The sequence below is a fragment of the Pipistrellus kuhlii genome, unplaced genomic scaffold (assembly GCF_014108245.1).
Source record: "Pipistrellus kuhlii isolate mPipKuh1 unplaced genomic scaffold, mPipKuh1.p scaffold_m20_p_9, whole genome shotgun sequence".
Taxonomy (NCBI): domain Eukaryota; kingdom Metazoa; phylum Chordata; class Mammalia; order Chiroptera; family Vespertilionidae; genus Pipistrellus; species Pipistrellus kuhlii.
The window spans coordinates 63,994,274-64,010,976 of record NW_023425595.1 but is presented as its reverse complement, the minus strand read 5'-3'; the positions used below and the strand labels follow the sequence as shown (position 1 = coordinate 64,010,976).

The following is a 16,703-nucleotide window of genomic DNA, read 5'->3' as shown; positions in this document are numbered from 1 at the left end:
GACAACGGAGGAAGACTCCATCCAGCAAATCCAGAGTTTCAGGGAGTTCTCTCTGCACCTGGAGTTACCTTGTTACTGCAAACGACGGTGGCCTTGCATAATTACTCCAGCAAAATGTTCACTCAGCCGCCAATGAGCTCGCGGTGCTCAATTAGCTTGTAATAGTAAGAGCTGTGAGGTTTCATCCAACTACCCCAGAAGACTTCTTATTCCGACTGCCTAATGGAAAGTGAAGGACTTGCTTTCTTTTTTTCTCTTCCCTGGCAAGGGAAAGAATCCCAACAAAAGTGCGTGCGTGCGTGTGTATGTGTGTGTGTGTGTGTGTGTGTGTGTGTGTTGGGGGGGAGGGGGGAAGAGCATGGTAACTATAGGGGAAAAGCCTACAAGATGCATCTTTGTCAGGTCGAGTCAAGGAGAGTCCAGGAAGGGAGCCCTAACTACAGAAGCACCCACCCCCTACCTGGCTTCTCACCTACAGGGCAGGCCCTTCATGACAGACAGACCCAGGGGCTCCATTCGTGTGGTCCAAGAGCATGGGCCGGGGCCCTGGGAGTGTCAGCCCGCCTGCCCCTCCATTTCCCTCCAGAACAGCCGAGACTCAGGCCTCAGCCTCACCAAGGCGCTTCCCTCAACCTGGCTTCAGGGAGCCCTGAGCGCTCATGACATATCTTGGGGCTCATCAAGTCATGGATGAGAAAGGCTAATACTCTGGATCTACATCCAATGGTAAGCCTCACTTTCACAACTCCTTGTCGGAAGGCCAGCTGCGGGCCGCTGCTCACGCTGAGGCAGTGTTTCTGAACCTGCAGGCAAGGGGGGCCGGAACTCCTGGAGCTCCGAGGACTCCGACACTGGGCTCCGCGCGGGCAGAGGGGCAGGAGCAGCGAGCAGACGCCTGGCCGGCTGACTCCAGCTCAGGGAAGCTCTTGCTTCCTCATGTCCAGGAAAGCAGGTCCCTTTCCCACCACAGAGCTCCACCTGGGCATTCTGGCCGGAAAGAGCCCATCCAAATCCCACGAAGCTCCCAGCTCTTATCACCCGCCCCGGAAGTTCCCCTTCCTGTGACTCTGCTGCACTCACGGCTCCCCCTGTGAGGACGGGGAGCTCACCCAGCCTGGCCTGTTTCTCCCCTCCCCTCCCTGGAGGCTCCCATCACGCGATCATCCCGACCACAGCCCCCGGCAGGCGAGGGCCCTGCTGGCCGCAGCCCGTCTGTCCTGCCTGGCTTTGCCTGCCACTGGCCCTCCGTTGATGGCTGCTAACTGATGAATTCATTCATGGACAGTTTCCCCCCAGAGAGCCATGGAGTGACCCACACAGTCATCGAGGCTGCTCTGCTGTCCGACCTTCCCCTCTGGCTCCCGTTTGGTGGATGACTTGGTCCCCAGAGGAGGAGCCAGCATCCCCAGCCCTTGTCTGGGAAGAGGCGGCTGTTGGAGGACAGACATGGCAGCCTCATGCCGAGTGGTCCACCTGCACTGGGCAGCACCCACAGGTCAGGGAGGCCCCGAGCCTTCTGGCGTGTCCCGCTCAAGGGCACTGGAAGTCCTGGGAGCTAGCGACAATCCAAGTCGTCCCCGCGCCCACATTCCTGGGACATGGCAGCCCCTTTCCCTCTTTTTATTTTGTTTTTTTATTGTCAATGACAATTTACTTTCAGAAGGCCTGCACCCTTAAGTCTGTCTCATTTTTTAAAAAATTCTTTATTGATTAAGGTATCACATATTTGTCCTCATCCCCCCATTCTCATCCCAAACCCCTCCCCACGCTTGCTCTTCCCCCCCCTCACCCCCCCCCCCCCCCCCCCTTGTCTGTGACCACTGGTTAGGCTTATATGCATACACACAAGTCCTTTGGCTGGTCTCTCCCCCTTCCCCCCATCCTCCCCTGCCTTCCCTCTGAGGCTTGACAGTCTGATCGCTGCTTCCCTGTCTCCCTTTCCCTCTTGACTCAGCACCACAGACACCCCTTCCCCCGGAGAGGAGCACCCAGCGGGGTCACCAGGCAGGAGGGACCACGGGCAGCACCTGGTCCTGCCCCTCCTCTCTCAGGGGCTACGGTGGGGAGCAGGAGTGGGGAAAGGACACAGCCAAGCAGGAGTGGGGAAAGGACACAGCCAAGCAGGAGTGGGGAAAGGACTCAGCCGAGTTCTTGCCAGGGTGAGCAGGCCAAACACTCCCCACAGACCCTCAAGCAGAGCTCCCAGAACCGCTACCCCGGCCCTACAAGGCGGAGGGGTGCACAAGGACCTCGATGTGAGCGGTGAGCGAGCACCTGGGACTCCGTGGAGCAGGAGCGGCTAAAACGTGGTGCCCAGGTGCCCCGCCCTGAGCATCAGCCGGGTGCTGTGCTGCCCCACCCCCACACCCCAGGACCTTCTCTGTTCTCCCTCCCTCGGCTCCCCAGTCTCTGAGACACTAGCTATCTCTACATTAGGAAGAGCAAGCATCCGAGCCAGGTTCAGCAGCGTGGCATACCAGGAAAGCAGGAGTGTGGGGGCAGAGAGCCCTGGCTGTGAGCTTAAGGAAGCTTCAATGCCTTAAGTCCAGTGTCCTCATCTGCAAAATGAAATCGGCATATCTGCCTCCCAAGGTCAATGTCGGATTAGGTTAGTTCAGACACGCGGAGCGCCAAGCACCGTGCCTGGAACTCAGGAGGCATCGAGCAAATGTAAGGGCGCCTGCCTCCTTCCCTATCCCTGCTGTGCACCCCGAGCCATTCCTTCCTCCCACAGATATTCCCTGAGAGCCCGCTCCGTGCTGGGCTGTGGGGACGCCCCGAGCACGCTGCCAGCGAGGTCCGGCCTCTGACCCTGGTCTTCTCAGCGGACTGCTGCCGCCGGGGCTGGAAGAACGCAGGGGAGCGCGTCAGGGCCAGTCCCCACCAGGCGCCTATCCACACACTCACCCACTCAGCCAGCGGTTTATTCAACAAAACAACAACTGAGTTATAACCACCTTGCAGGTAACTCTCTTATGGGGGAGGGGGGAATAAGTCACGTGTCCTGCTTAGACCTAGTAGGCGAAAAAGGACAAGCAGATAAACAGCCATGACACACAGGAGGTGACAGGTGCCGTAGGAGCAGGTAGATAAATGGCTATGAGCCATCAGCTGGGGGCGGCCTCTTTTTCTGCCCAGACAGACGCATCTGTGGTGAACCGGCTGCTTTTAAAAAGAGAAGAGAAAAAGGAGCCCTCTCGGGCTGGCATAGGAATCGGGCGGGATCTACTTAGACCGACTAGAGGCACCTTTCCTGGCAGTTCCCCGAATTCCTACTTCCTCCAGCTGACGGGGTAGCTGGCAGAACCAATTCTGTCCAACTCCTACCGATCTGGCCGGATAAAAGAGCCGGCATTCAAAGGGTCCGGTCCACACTGGGAGGAAGCCGGGCTGAGGAGGAGGACTCTGGGGAAAATGGGAAACGCCCCGAAAAATGAATGAGGGCAACAAGCAAAGATAATGTACGGTATGCATCGTAGTTGTCTTACCAGCTAATTAATTCAGTAATTTCAAAAACAATTTTATTTATGTTCCATTTACCACTTCAAAAGTAAAAACAAAAAAATCGTACTGATGCTAAAATAATACCTCAAGGCATCTATTTATAATCGGTTTGGAAAAGGGGGTGGGGTGAAAAAGAAGCCGCCCTGGTTTCTATACAACCTCTCCCTCTCCCGGGCAGACCACCAACCCCGGAGAGAGGGAGAGCGGGCACAGCCAAGCCTCTCGGAGCGAGCGAGAGCCTTCCTGGCTGCTGAAAACCGAGCTTGTCAAAAAAAAACAAATCCATAATGGCCCGAGGCTCCTCTCCAATCTATTTTCTGCTCAGCTGGTTTTAAATGAAGTTATTATGAGTCATTAAAACACCCGCAAGCCAGTGGAAGTCAGCCAATTACAATTTTAAATTTAGCCTGTTCTCTGCCCCATTCTCCTGTTTTCTTCCTTTGCCCACAGAATGCTGCTGCTGCTATTTCTTCCCTCCCTTCCTTTACCCGAAGTGGGAGAGACAGCTACGAAAACGCAGAGTATTGCACGGAACCCGGGATCATTCATGGGAAACTCAAATCACTGAATTAAAAAATGCAAAACTTCAGCCCCTTCCAGAGTCAACCTGTGTCCACCTCCTCGCACTGGACTCCCCGGGAACTCCAGGCACAGCCCTAGAGGTCACAGGGCTTTTTTAAATTTTATTTTTAATATATTTTATTGATTTTTTTACAGAGAGGAAGGGAGAGAGAGAGGGATAGAGAGTTAGAAACAACGATGATTGAGAGAGGATCATCGATCAGCTGCCTCCTGCACACACCCCACTGGGGATGTGCCTGCAACCAAGGTACGTGCCCTTGACCGGAATTGAACCCGGAACCCTTCAGTCTGCAGGCTGACGCTCTATCCACTGAGCCAAACCGGTTTCGGCACGGGGCTGTTTTTAAATGAAGAGGTTCTTCTGTGGGGTCCTGTTGGAAACATCCCCGTCCATCACACAAAAACTAACATGCTCATGGTCGGATGCGATAAGGGAAACTGCACCTCCAATATCTGAGAATTAATAACAATGAAGTTGAAATCCAAAGGTAACGTGGGCTTTGCAATCAAGCATGAATGTCGGTGGAAGTCGCTAGATATGATGAGCTCATTTAGTTTTAAATCTGCAAGGTAATGGTCTGTGCGGGGCCATTACTGCAAAGAACAATTCTGAGTGCTTCATGTAAACGCGTCTTCACAATCTCTTTTTCTCATGTGTGCATACACCAACATGCACTCACACGGCCGCCCCTGGTTCTAGGAACATAAATCTCAGCTTCTCCGCACCTTCAGGGAGAAAGTAGCGTCCTTCCCAAAGAAGTGTCCGATCCTGCTTCCTCCGCTGACTCTTTGACGGATGAGTCTGAATCCGGAAGCTCCGAAGCACAGACCCTTAGGTGTCCATGCACACTTCCCACCACCTCCAGGACTCCTCACTCTCAGGCTCCTCTCCAAGACACGCGCACGCAACCACATGCACGCACACACACGCGCGCACACACGCACACGTGCCCGCACACAGGCACACACACACACACAGGCACCAGGAGACCAGTGCTCTGCTCCCATCAGACACAACTCGGCTGCCCCCAGACCCAGACCAGGGGAGCACCGAGGAGAGGGGTGGACATCGAGTCGGCCCATGGAGAGTCACTAAGGCCAGTGTGGAGGCCCAGATGCTGCCATGTGTCTCTACCAGCCGGTGGCTCTGAGGCAGACAGGGCCTCGGGTCTACCCCATAACAGCCAGCTTTGCAGAGAAGAGTGTGTAAGACACAGGCTTCCGGGTCCACTGGGAGTCTCCCACAGCGGGTGGCTTGTCCTGGCCCCAGTAGAAAGCAGGCCTGAGGCCTGGGACCAGGCCTGCCCCACACTCTGAGGGCCCTGCAGTGAGCAGGTGCCCCCACCGCACCCTTATCCTTGACTCCCCACTCGGCTGCTCCAGCTGTGGGGCCTGCAGGACGGCTCCTCGGTGGCTCACAAAGGCCTGTTCTCCCTGAAGGTAGCCCAGTTAGGGTTGCAGGCCCCGCCCTGACACCAGCCCACTTCCTGGGAGGCGCTCTGACATTGGATAGCCAGCTTCTTTTTGGAGAGAGGGCACCCGGAATTGTGTACGTCTCTGAGCCAACCACAGCATGGTGTGCCCAGAGCGCAAACACTTCAGTAAAGGGTGCCGCTCACTTAGTCAACAAAAACGTACCAAAGAGCCTCCATGTGCCAGGCGCTGTGCCAGGCATGGCATGTCAAGGTGAAGAAAGCAGGCCTGGCACTCTGCTCGGCATAGACCTCCTCGAACAAGCACCACGAGACGTGCTGTTTAGTAGCAAAGGCCGATAGGACCTTGCAGACCTGAGTCCTGCTCATCCACATGACCACACTCAGCTCAGCTTCACTAGGGGCCTAGAGCCAAGACAGGGAGCCCCGCTCTGGTCCCCGAGAAGCAGGGGACAGAGCACCCAGGCCGCAGGTGCTGGGAGCTCTCGGGGTGTTTGCTCAACAGTGCCACCCCCACCATCACCCCCGGGCCTTTTGACATTTCATTTCCTGTCTCAATCCCCACCCAGCTTCCACGAGAAGAGTTTGAGAGGGGTTGAGGGGAGAAGACCAACCATGACAGTGGAGACTAAGATGCATGAAGACCTGAGCAGGACGGGGCGTAAGAAAAGGCCCGGGTTCACCAGACGGGGTGAAGGACAGGGTCGAAGAGCCGGGGTAGGTGACAGGAGAGAAGGGCAAAGCTGAAAATGAACCCCTGCCACCACAGAGAGCCCACCGCAGAGCCCAGAGGGTATAAGGATGACAGCCCGCTGGTGGTGGCCCGTGGGTGGCTGGGTCTGGTCTCTGGGGCACAGCCCTGCACACCGGAGCCCAGGCATGGCCTGGTCAGGGGGCCGGTGCACGCGGGCTGGGGAGAGGAGAGGATGGCCAGCAGAGTCATACATGTCTGGGAAGCAACAGGAAGGTGAAAGGCCCTGCCTTTGGGCGGGTCCCCCACAAACATCCCCACCTAGAGCCTCAGAAAGCACAAGGGCAGCAGAGCGGCCAGACCGGCTGAGTATGGGGGGCCATGGCAGAGGAAAGGGGAGAGAGGAGGAGAAGCAGCAGCTACACGGAGCCTATTTCGCTAGAACCAATCATTTCCTGATAACAGTGTCATCATCCAGCTCCACACAATCATACGGTGGAATGACAAGGGGCGAAGATAGAAGAATCACAGGAGAGAGGCGCGCACACACACAGAGAGAGACACACCGAGAAACAGAGAGAGAGGGAGACAGGGAGACAGAGAGAAGGGAAGGTTATTACATAATTTCCACCTTCTTCCCTCCACCCTCAAAGCAATGTTCTATCAGAGAGAAGGGCTCCTCTCCGAGGGGGGAGAATGACAAATCCAATCCAAAATCCAACGGCCTGTGTTCTGTTCAGAGAGCACACAGTGTACTGTACAGCCCATAAAACTCCAAACAGCCTCCAGACACTGCCGCAATCGTCCTCCATCAAAACACTTTGTCTTGCATACAAAAATAAGATCCAGCGCTGAACGGAATACGAAATCAGCCCATTACAGTACAGGGAGACTGCTACTTAGCAACCAGGGGGCTCTAAAGCCTCGATGCTCTACAGGAAGCAAAATCTGTCGAGCCTGTTGGGCAAATGATAAACATTAGCGGTATTAAAAAACACAAGAGCCCATGCAAATGGATAGACATAATGTGGAAACGGATTTATAGAATAAATGGGGACGGGGGACTTGAGTGTAGGGGGAAAGGCTGGGATCCAGGGGGGCCGAGGCAACGAGCTTTCCAAACCCCTGCTAGGGCACCAGATGGAGGGGGAGGCGTGTATTTGGGGGGGGGGGGAGGGAGCTATGTGAACCCCCTCTTCACGCAGGGGTTGTATGTGACGGGGTAGGAGGGAAGTGAGGGAAACACTGTTTAATACAATGACCTGCCGTGAACTCTCCAAACTTTCTCTGCTCAGCTGGTCTGACAGGAGTGGAATCTTGGGGGGGGGGGGGGGGGGCACACACCTCCAGCAGAGAGGCGGGGGAGGGGCGCCTTCTAGCCTGGGTGGGCAGCACAGCCCACAGCACCAGCACAGAACCTGTCCCTTGCTGTAAACAAAACCCCTGGCCAAGAAAGAAATATTAAAAAAAACAAAAAACAAAAGATAACACCAGAATCAGCCCATCTGGGCTGGGAAAGCAGTGTATTCCATCAGGTAGAGGGGAAAACTACCCTGGCGGTGCACCAGCAGCAGGGGTCCGGATCCGAGCCAGAACAGGAGCGAAAAAAGCAAAACCGCGGCCTCCTGGTCTCCATTTAGGTTCTGGAGGCAGAGAGCACGGAGGGAGGGGTGGGGGCGGCGGGCAGGCTGGGGGAAGGGGAAAGAATGTATTTTTCATCAGCCGGTGTATAATTTATAAACAGCATTAAACAGTTTTTGTTTTCCTTCTCCTCTCCCGCGGATGGGCTTGGACAGCAGTCAAGCCTGCATTAATTTCTGCTCTGGGTACAGTGTGTTCTTGGAGGCACATCTGCAAGCGATCATAAACTCTCTGGAATGCTGGCAGAACATCCAGACCTGCCGGCAGGCCAGTGACGACACCGCTCTGGGAAAAAGTTCGGGAAGCCGGCCAAAGCCAGAGCAGGGAGGGGAGAGGGAGAGCGCTCCCTGCGAGCCCAGGAGCGTGGCTTCTCCTCGCCCGTGTCCCCTCGCCACACCTGGCAGCCACCCGGAACAAAGGGGAGGCGGCGGGGCTCCGAGCCACGCATGGCACCGCACACTGGCCTTCTCCGTCATGCCCAGCCCCCTGAAGGCCTGCGGGGAGTGAAAGGGCCTGAGGAAGGTTCCTCCCGGCTCCCTCCTGGCTCTGCCCTGAGGGGAAAGCTAACCGGAAGGGAGCAGAGACATTCACTGGACTGGTGGGCTCGGGCCTGCCTGGGCAGCCCCCCATCTCTCGCTCTCGGGAGACACTGTCTGGGAGAAGAGGGGGGAATGAGAGAAGGAAGCCGCAGGTCCTGAGAGCCTCCTGTGCACCCTCAGGGGCTTCTCCCAGCTCATTTCCTCACCGGTGCGGCCCCAGGAACTCCTCCAGCTATTCTGCCCGCCCCCCCCCCCCCCGCCCACTTCCTTGACTTTGGGAAGAAGAACCCTGAACCCCAAATCTACGTGTTTCAAAAACAAGAAAAAAGGGAACAAGTACAACCCACACACCTTTAACATTTTGTAATTTTCCTTCCAATCAAAACAGGGGAAAGCAATCTGGTTTTTGGCCCCATCCCCTCCTGCCCCTTCCTGCCAGATGGATGCCCCAGGCCCCAGGTGAAGTGCCCTGGCCACCCCACACTGCAGCTGGCATCAGACAATCATCACCCAACTCCACATTATTCTGTCCCAGTGGTGCTGAATATGGGCAGGGGGTGATTTCTCAATGGCTGATCACAGGAGTGGGCACAGGGAACAGGCCCTGAGGGCACTGGGCTCTCAGGCAGGTGTGTGCCGCTCACCAGGGCAAGAGGCACCAGCCTGTGTACTCCAGCCATGCCCCCGGATAGCCTGCCAGGCATGCCATTTCTCCACGGGCTCTTACAAACCCTATACTCCTGCCTGGTCTACACCACAACGCCGCAGGCCTTTCTATTCCGGAGGGGACTTATTCCCTTCAGTCCTCCCGTGGCTTTCCAGGGATGCAGGTAAAATGCATGTCGTTCGTTTGGCTACTCAAGGCCCTCCACAACCTTGCCCTATCTCTTCCTTCTCCCACCCCCACCACATGGCCTTCCCCTACCGGCCTTTCAGGGTCCCCTTCTCACCATCCATTAAGTTCCACCACCCTAGGTCCCTCTGCCTCTGAATGCCTCCCAGAACTCTTCCTGGGTGCTTTGCACACGCTACTTCCTTTCCCCACTCAGAGCCAAACATCCCTCCTATTGGACAGAAGTTCCCTGAGGGCAGGGGAGCTGTGGCTTCTCCAGGGTCAAGTACATTTGCTAAGTAAATGTCCGCTGGCTCCAAACATGAAGGGCACTCCCAGAATACGAGCAGGCCACAGAAATATGCAAACCTCTAAATAGTACACAGCCAAGTCAAAAATAGGGGCCAGCAGTTCTGGGTGTGCTCACTTGTAATCCACCAGGACTGGTAAGCCAAGCTGTGGGAGATATTACCCAATAGGAAACCATACACGAGCGAATCGCAGCACCAACTGGAGTCACCGCCTGAGGCTGTGGCTTCGCACGGACACCCCAGAGCTAGGAACCGCCTCTCCAGTGAGAACAAGGCGCGCCAAAGAGACAGCACCCGCCCCTATCGCGCCCGCAGGCAGCCATGGGGCCACCGCCTGTGAGGACGGGGAGTGCAGGGTGAGCCTGGGACCCCGAGGGGCTGGGCTCCTCCCTGCTCACGGCCACCACCGTCCTGTCCCCAAGGTTCATGTGGCAGGAGGACCAGCTCCGCAAAGCATGGGGGCGGCCACCCTTCCGGCCCCAGCCTTTCTCCCAGCCCTCGCACCCTCCCGGAGCCCCCAAACCGTGTCTGCGAATTCGGGGCCTTGCCAGATCAGTCTCGTTAGTTAATGAGTGAGGTTAATGTTGGTTAATTTAAACTTATTGTTATCATCAGGTACATCTTGTAAACACTTGACTAGTTAACACACTCAAATCGAAACCAAAGCTTCAATTAAACCGAACATTCACTACCACCATTGCGGGTCTCAGAAAAGAAAAAGAGGAGAGTGGGAGAGAGAGAAAGAGAAAGAAAGAATTGTCTCTGAAAAGGGCCTCCTACAGAGCAAACTTCTAATTAAACAAATTGTCAATTTCCACACAATGAAAACTGATTTAGGAATGTAAATTTAGCAGTCTAGTCACTGACAGACTCGAAAGGGCTGATTTCCGAGGCTAAGGAAATGGAGAGGAGAGGAGAGGAGAGGAGAGGAGAGGAGAGGAAGAGGGAAACGCTGAGGGATAAACAAGCCAGAGCCATCAGCCTTCACAAATAACAGCTCCGCAGACTCAATGTGGGCTCGTCTCAAGCATGGGAGAAACTCTTTTCCTTGCCTCCTCCTTCACCCCACCCCTTCCCGATTAGGGGAAAAAAAAAAAAATTAATCGTGTATGATGACAAACTTGGCTCAGCACTCACTGTACACACTGTACCCACAAGGCTGGCTCCCGGCCAGGCCTGGCCCAGCGCCAGCGCTACAATAACAAACACCCCCGTGCTAGCCAAGAGGGGGTGGGGACCGCTAGCTCGCAGAGCCAGGGAGGGAGCGAGGGAGGGCATGCTGTTCTGCTCTGCTGAGCAGGAGACAACAACAGGAATGTGCCTGTGCAAGAGACAGCAATGACATTCAGAGGAAGCCAGGACGCCACGACCCCCACCCGGGCCCCAGGCTCGCTTCTCCACGACCTGCCCCTTTAAAAAACCGGTCCCCAGGGTTCTGGAGCCCCAGCCCCAGGGCATCTTCTGCAAAATGGGTCTGCACTGCACAGCCCCGGGGGACATGCTTGCTGTCAGCTTCCCGCATGGAGCCTCCAACACAGCGCAGCAAGGACATCTTGCACATCTCCTCTACACATCACACGGTTCTGCTGTCCCGCAACCAGAGCAGGAGCCAGGGGGATGGGAGGCCCAGCGAGGGCCGCCAGGATCTGCGGGAGAGAAGGCCTGGCACCCCCAGCCCTGCCCCCGCAACGCCAGGTCTCTGCCGTCACTGTCTCACCATTTAGGAAGTGGTCTTGCCTCACTAAGCCCTCGTTGCTTTTTATTTTCAAGACATCCCTGCGAAGGGTGAGGGGTCTGAGGGACAGAACAGCTTACCGTCTGTCGGAGAAGCGGAGGGGAGGGCAGGCTACCTACGCTGAGCACCTGCCACGCGCCAGGCACAGCGCTAAGCATGTGATGTGAGCCGCAGCCTCTCCGAGCGAGGCAGGCGACTCCTCAGCTGACAGGTGAGGACAGGGAGGCCCACAGAGCTTACACCTCCCACCCACGGGCACGTGGTCAGGAGATAGGCGCCCCGATTCCTAACCCCGACTCCCAAGGAGAAGAGACAAGGCAAGCCCATAAATGGCCACCACCCGAAGAAGGAAGAGTGTGCCCAAAGACGCTGCAGACAAAGACATGTCGCCCAGAAGAAGGCACAACTGTCCTGCTGGCGGTGGGAGGGGTCACGGGCGCCGTGCAGAAGGGACCCGGAAGGTCTGGGAAGACGGGGATGGTTATTCCATGCAGAGGGAGCGAGGGGTTTGCAGGTAGAGCAAACCCAGAGGGGGAGCAGCCTTGCTGACAAAGAGGCTCAGGAAACCCACGCTGAACCCTAAGCAGCATGAAAAGCCGACGGGAAGCAAGAAGAGAGACGATGCCAGTAACAGAAACAACAAAAGGAGTCCTGAGTGCCGGGCAGACGCGGAGTGCGGGGACACCTGGACTCGGGATGCCGGCCAGCGTGGGACAGGCCAGCGGCAGGAGGATGGTCAGGGAGCCAGGTGTGGGGGGGGGGAAAGGCCAGACAGAAGGAGGAAGGGGGGGACACAAAGACGGAGGGAACATGCCCCCTGGGTGTGGCCCAGCCTCTGGAAGTGGAAGAGGGAAGAGCAGGAAGCGAGAAAGGGTGAGGGCCCTTCAGGCAAGACAGTGAGCGGGCCGAGGCACTGACACCCACCGTGCGCACCCACACAACTGTCCGGGCGGGAGATGGAGTGAGGACGGACTGCAGCCTGCCCCCGGCCAGGAGCTCTGGAGCACAGTGCGAGGAACACGCCCAGGTGCCATCGCCGCTGGGCCAAGAGGAAGGTGGAGGCAGAAGCAATCGCCATTCGTTACACAGCACCTGTGAGCGAGCCACGGATGCCTTCCACACACCTCCCACCACCTCGTGCTGAGAGGAAGTATACGAGGGAGCAACACCTGCATTTACAGATGCGGACACTGGGGTTCAGAAGGCAGACCTGCCCAAGGCCCCACAATCCACACACATCATAGACAAGATGGAACCTTCATCTGCCCAACCCAAAGCCCAGGCTCATTTCACGGAGGCTAAGCTGCCTGTGGCCCAGCTGCAGAAGCAATCTGGGGAAGGACCAGCAGATGCTGACAGCTGTTAGGAGCAAAGAGCAAGACCAAATGAGAAGGTAGCCCTTTCCTCTCCCCCAAAATGTGCTGGCGAAGCTGAAGGCAGGGAACAAGAAGGAAGCATGCACAGGCCGGGCAGGGGGCCGGGGTAGGGTGGGGCAGGACTCTGCAACTGAAGCGGTGACCCTGGGCCTCCAGCAGCACCTTCCTCCCACCGTGAACACCCAGCCCCCCTGAGCCAGGGCTTCTCCCCCTTTTACACCGCATGGGGCAGAGCAGCGCTGCCCAAACACGAGAAAAAATGCCGACCGCCGCCCAGGCGACCCCACTGGAACTGGGCAAAATTAACTTGCAAAACACAGCACGGCGTAACTAGCTTTGTGTTCCAACCTTTCTATATCTATTTAATTAAAGGCTCCTGTGTAATGTGAACCCAATAGTCAGATTCATTAGAGAGCGGGAACCTAATTCCACAGCGGCTCTGCTAATGAGGCCGCACTCTGCGTGGGGAGGCGGAGCACCGCGGCAGGACGGACGCTCTGCCCCGGGAACCTGAGGGGGCGCCCACAGGACGAGGCGGAGCGGGGCCTGGCAGGACGCCCACACCCTGAGCGGAGGGGAGGGGGCAGGAGGGGGCTGGCGGTGCAGGGAGAGGCGGTCGAGGCATCCGTGCCTACCTGAGTGAGCCAGCAAGTGCATTCTCAGCCGCAGACTGTCCAGGAACCGCTTTCCGCAGAGCTCGCACCCGTACGTCTTCATCCCGCTGTGCAGCTTCCTGTGGGGAGAGGAGAAGACAGGTTGCCGCCGCTCTGGCTGGACCGGAGGCCCTCCCTCGGGCAGGTGGCGGGAGGGAGGGGGTGCGGGAGTGGGAGCCGGAGCTGGGCACTGATGGGGTCCGGTGGCCTAAAGCGCCCCTTTTCCCTACGGTTTTCTGCAAAGAAGCACCTGTACCTGGTCTTGACCAGAAAGGGGGGAGGAGAACAGGACCCCTCCTACTGCTCACTCCCTGGCGCGCACACACACACATACACACACACACACACACACACACACACACAAACCCTAAATCAGATCCACCTTCAGAGGGTGGAGGGAAAGAGCCCAGGACAGTCGGACAGACTGGGCCTCGGCCAGAGCCCTGGACCAGGAGGGCCAGGCCTGCACCTGCCTCACACCAGAGCCGCAGGCAGTGAGCGTGCTCCGAAGTGAGCTGTATGCACACGAGATGCTTCTCTCTCCGGGCCTCCAGATGTTCTCAGAACCACAGCGGCTCCCCAACATGCATCCCTTCCCCTAAGCCCCGCTTTAGGTCTTCCCGCTGGTCTTGCTGCAGGGTGGGCCCTGACAACAAGAGAGGCTTCAAGAAACAGGGAATAGTCTTTGAATGAAAGGTGGCTGTGGTTGTTTTTGGTTTTCGGAAGGACTGTCATACACGTTATCTCACACCATCACTACAGATCTGAGAGGTGGCTTGGCACATGGGACCCTCCCCGGAGACAGAGACTGTGTCAACAAGTGACCTCGGGCCCAGCTGACACGGTGCCCGGCCCCTACCCCTGGACCCAGGGCCTTTCCCACCGGCCCCACGGCCCCCTCCGGAGCCAGCAATGGAGCCACCACGACGCAGGGAAGCAGGAGGGCGAGTGGGAGCTGAGCACTGGAGAGGGTCCAGGCGCACACGGCTGGCATGTGGGCCACCTGGCCCAGAACACGGACTTTCCTCCCACCCACACTCCTCAGGCCTTTCCCTGCCTCTGCCAGGACCCACCTCCACCCACCGCTGCCCTTCACCTGCCCAGGGGCCTGGCCCCGAGGAACAGGGTGGGCAGAGGCAGCCGGGGGCAGGAGCCAGGTTGGTGGGGCGACAGCAGGCATTCAGGCCCCTTAGAGACAACACACTATTGCAATCAGAACGGGGATGTGTTAAGGCCGCAGTGAAAGGCTGCAGAGAGAGCTGCTGGTACTGACACAGACAAACTCGAGTTACACACTCGAGCCAGCATCGCACTGTCTGGGCCCTACGGCCCAGATCATGGCTCCTCCACTAAGCCACCCTGTGCCACCCAACCCCACAGTGAGCACCGGCAGCGTGAGAACCCGGGGCCCAGGCGAGCCTCCTCGGCGCAGTCCCGGCCGGAGGCACGTGGTGTCCAGTGAGCACGCTCCCACCGCAGGCACGCCCAGTCCCAAGCAGGCCTCTTTCTCAATCACGGCGCTGTTGCTGGCTTTCCCTTGACTCCTTGCCAAAGACAACAACTGATTTCTCAATCACACACACACCCTTGTCCACAATAGTGCAGTGTACCCCACCCCACCCCCATGTTATCTTCCTCCGGGCCGCGATGATCCAACCCCATTGAGAAATAGTAACAGTACAGAACATTTTAACTGAACATTCTTGATGCTGAAAGTGCATTTCACAAGGCTGGGCACGGGGACAGGTCTTAGAGGCATTCTGGGCAAAGCATGTCTGGAACACGGTAGCCCAGCCCCCTTATCCATGAGGGGTATGTTTCAGGGATGCTGAAACCCACAGCACCGCACCCTGTATGAACTATGTCTCCTCTCTATATGTACCTCCCTAGAATAAAGCTTATTTTGTGAATGAGGCAAAATAAGTGATTAACAACTATTAGTAAAATAGAACAATTACAAAAACATCTATCTATATAATAGAGGAATATGCAACTTAGCTGGGATGCCGTAATGTCAGGACCAAACAGCAGGGACCTGAAGCTGCATGGCGCCTGACTGGGGAGAGGGACCTCAGGCCACGCCCCCCACCCCCGTGAGGCTTGACAGGGGACCTCCGGCCATGCACCCTCCTCCCACCCCAGGGCTGGGCTGGGGGACCTCAGACCATAACCCCCAAACCTGGCAGGGCTTGACAGGGGACCTCAGGCTGTGCCAGGGCCCCAGGTGGGGCTTGATGGGGGACCCGAGACTGCACTCCCACCCAGTACCAGGCCCCAGGGCCTGAGGGACTTGATGGTGGTGGAGCTGGCTGGGTTTGGTTCTCACCCAATGGGAGAGGGGCCAGCCAGATCTGAGTCTCCTGCATTTCCAAAGCGCATACGGGTGGTGGGCGGGGCCTTGACTCTAGGTCCCATGGCGCACCCCAGACTGACAGGAGGGCAATTTTCATATACATTTTACTAATTTTCTTTCAGCTCTGACACTTCTATTATAGAAAAAGGGTAAATAGTAATATTAAAATACTCCCTCTAATTAATTCCTTTTTAATGTGCATGAATTTCCTGCACTGGGCCACTAGTATTACCATGTTTCCCCGAAAATAAGACATCCTCCAAAAATAAGACCTACTTACAGGTTTCCTTCTGAGTGAAATATATATAAGGCATCCCCCGAAAATAAGGCCCCCCCTAGGCTAAACATGAGAGATTTGGTCCACTGATTCTGAAAGAAATGGAGTCACAAGAAATTCACCAGGAAATTCAGGAATTGTTATGATGATGTTCCAGAAGATGATGATATGACTGTCATTGAATAAATGAGTAAATTCTTGATACTGTAAATTCTTGATTCACAGTTTGGTTTGTGTTGACAACTACTGTACTACCATACCATATACAGTAATAAATTTCCTTTATTTTCATTTAACAATAAATATGTACCGTATTCTTCTTCATGGAAAAATAAGACATCCCCTGAAAATAAGACCTAGTGCATCTTTGGGAGCAAAAATTAATATAAGACACTGTCTTATTTTGGGGGAAATAGGGTATAATAAAAGTTGTGAAAATGTGGTCTCACTTTCCAAATATCTCCCTATACTCTACTCACCATTCTTCTGATGGTGAGAGGTGATAAATCCCTATGTGGTAAGATTAAGTGAAACCTACATTGTGACACAGCGTTAGGCTGCTGTTGGCCTTCTGAACATACTTCAGAAGGAGGGTCACCTGCTTCAGGTGATCCTGGAGCACTCAGCCGTGACGATGTGAATGGCTGGATGTCAGGAGCAGACGCTGTCAATGGCTGGAAAAACTTAGAACCATGTTGACTGTGGATCCCCAAAACTGTGAACAAGGGGAGACCACTGTACAGCTCTGGGCAACAAGTGTGTACATGCATGCATGA

General features: G+C 56.1%; 1 protein-coding gene across 3 annotated transcripts in view; it reads right to left on the bottom strand.

Annotated features, from left to right (window-relative positions):
• ZBTB16 (zinc finger and BTB domain containing 16) overlaps window positions 1-16,703 on the bottom strand; it is a 184,089-nt gene that overhangs the window by 77,440 nt on the left and 89,946 nt on the right. For all 3 annotated transcript variants that reach the window (XM_036427821.2, XM_036427819.2, XM_036427820.2), the window contains exon 3: window positions 13,280-13,377. In XM_036427821.2, the coding sequence (XP_036283714.1) occupies window positions 13,280-13,377 (98 nt within the window). The remainder of the gene's footprint in view (window positions 1-13,279; window positions 13,378-16,703) is intronic.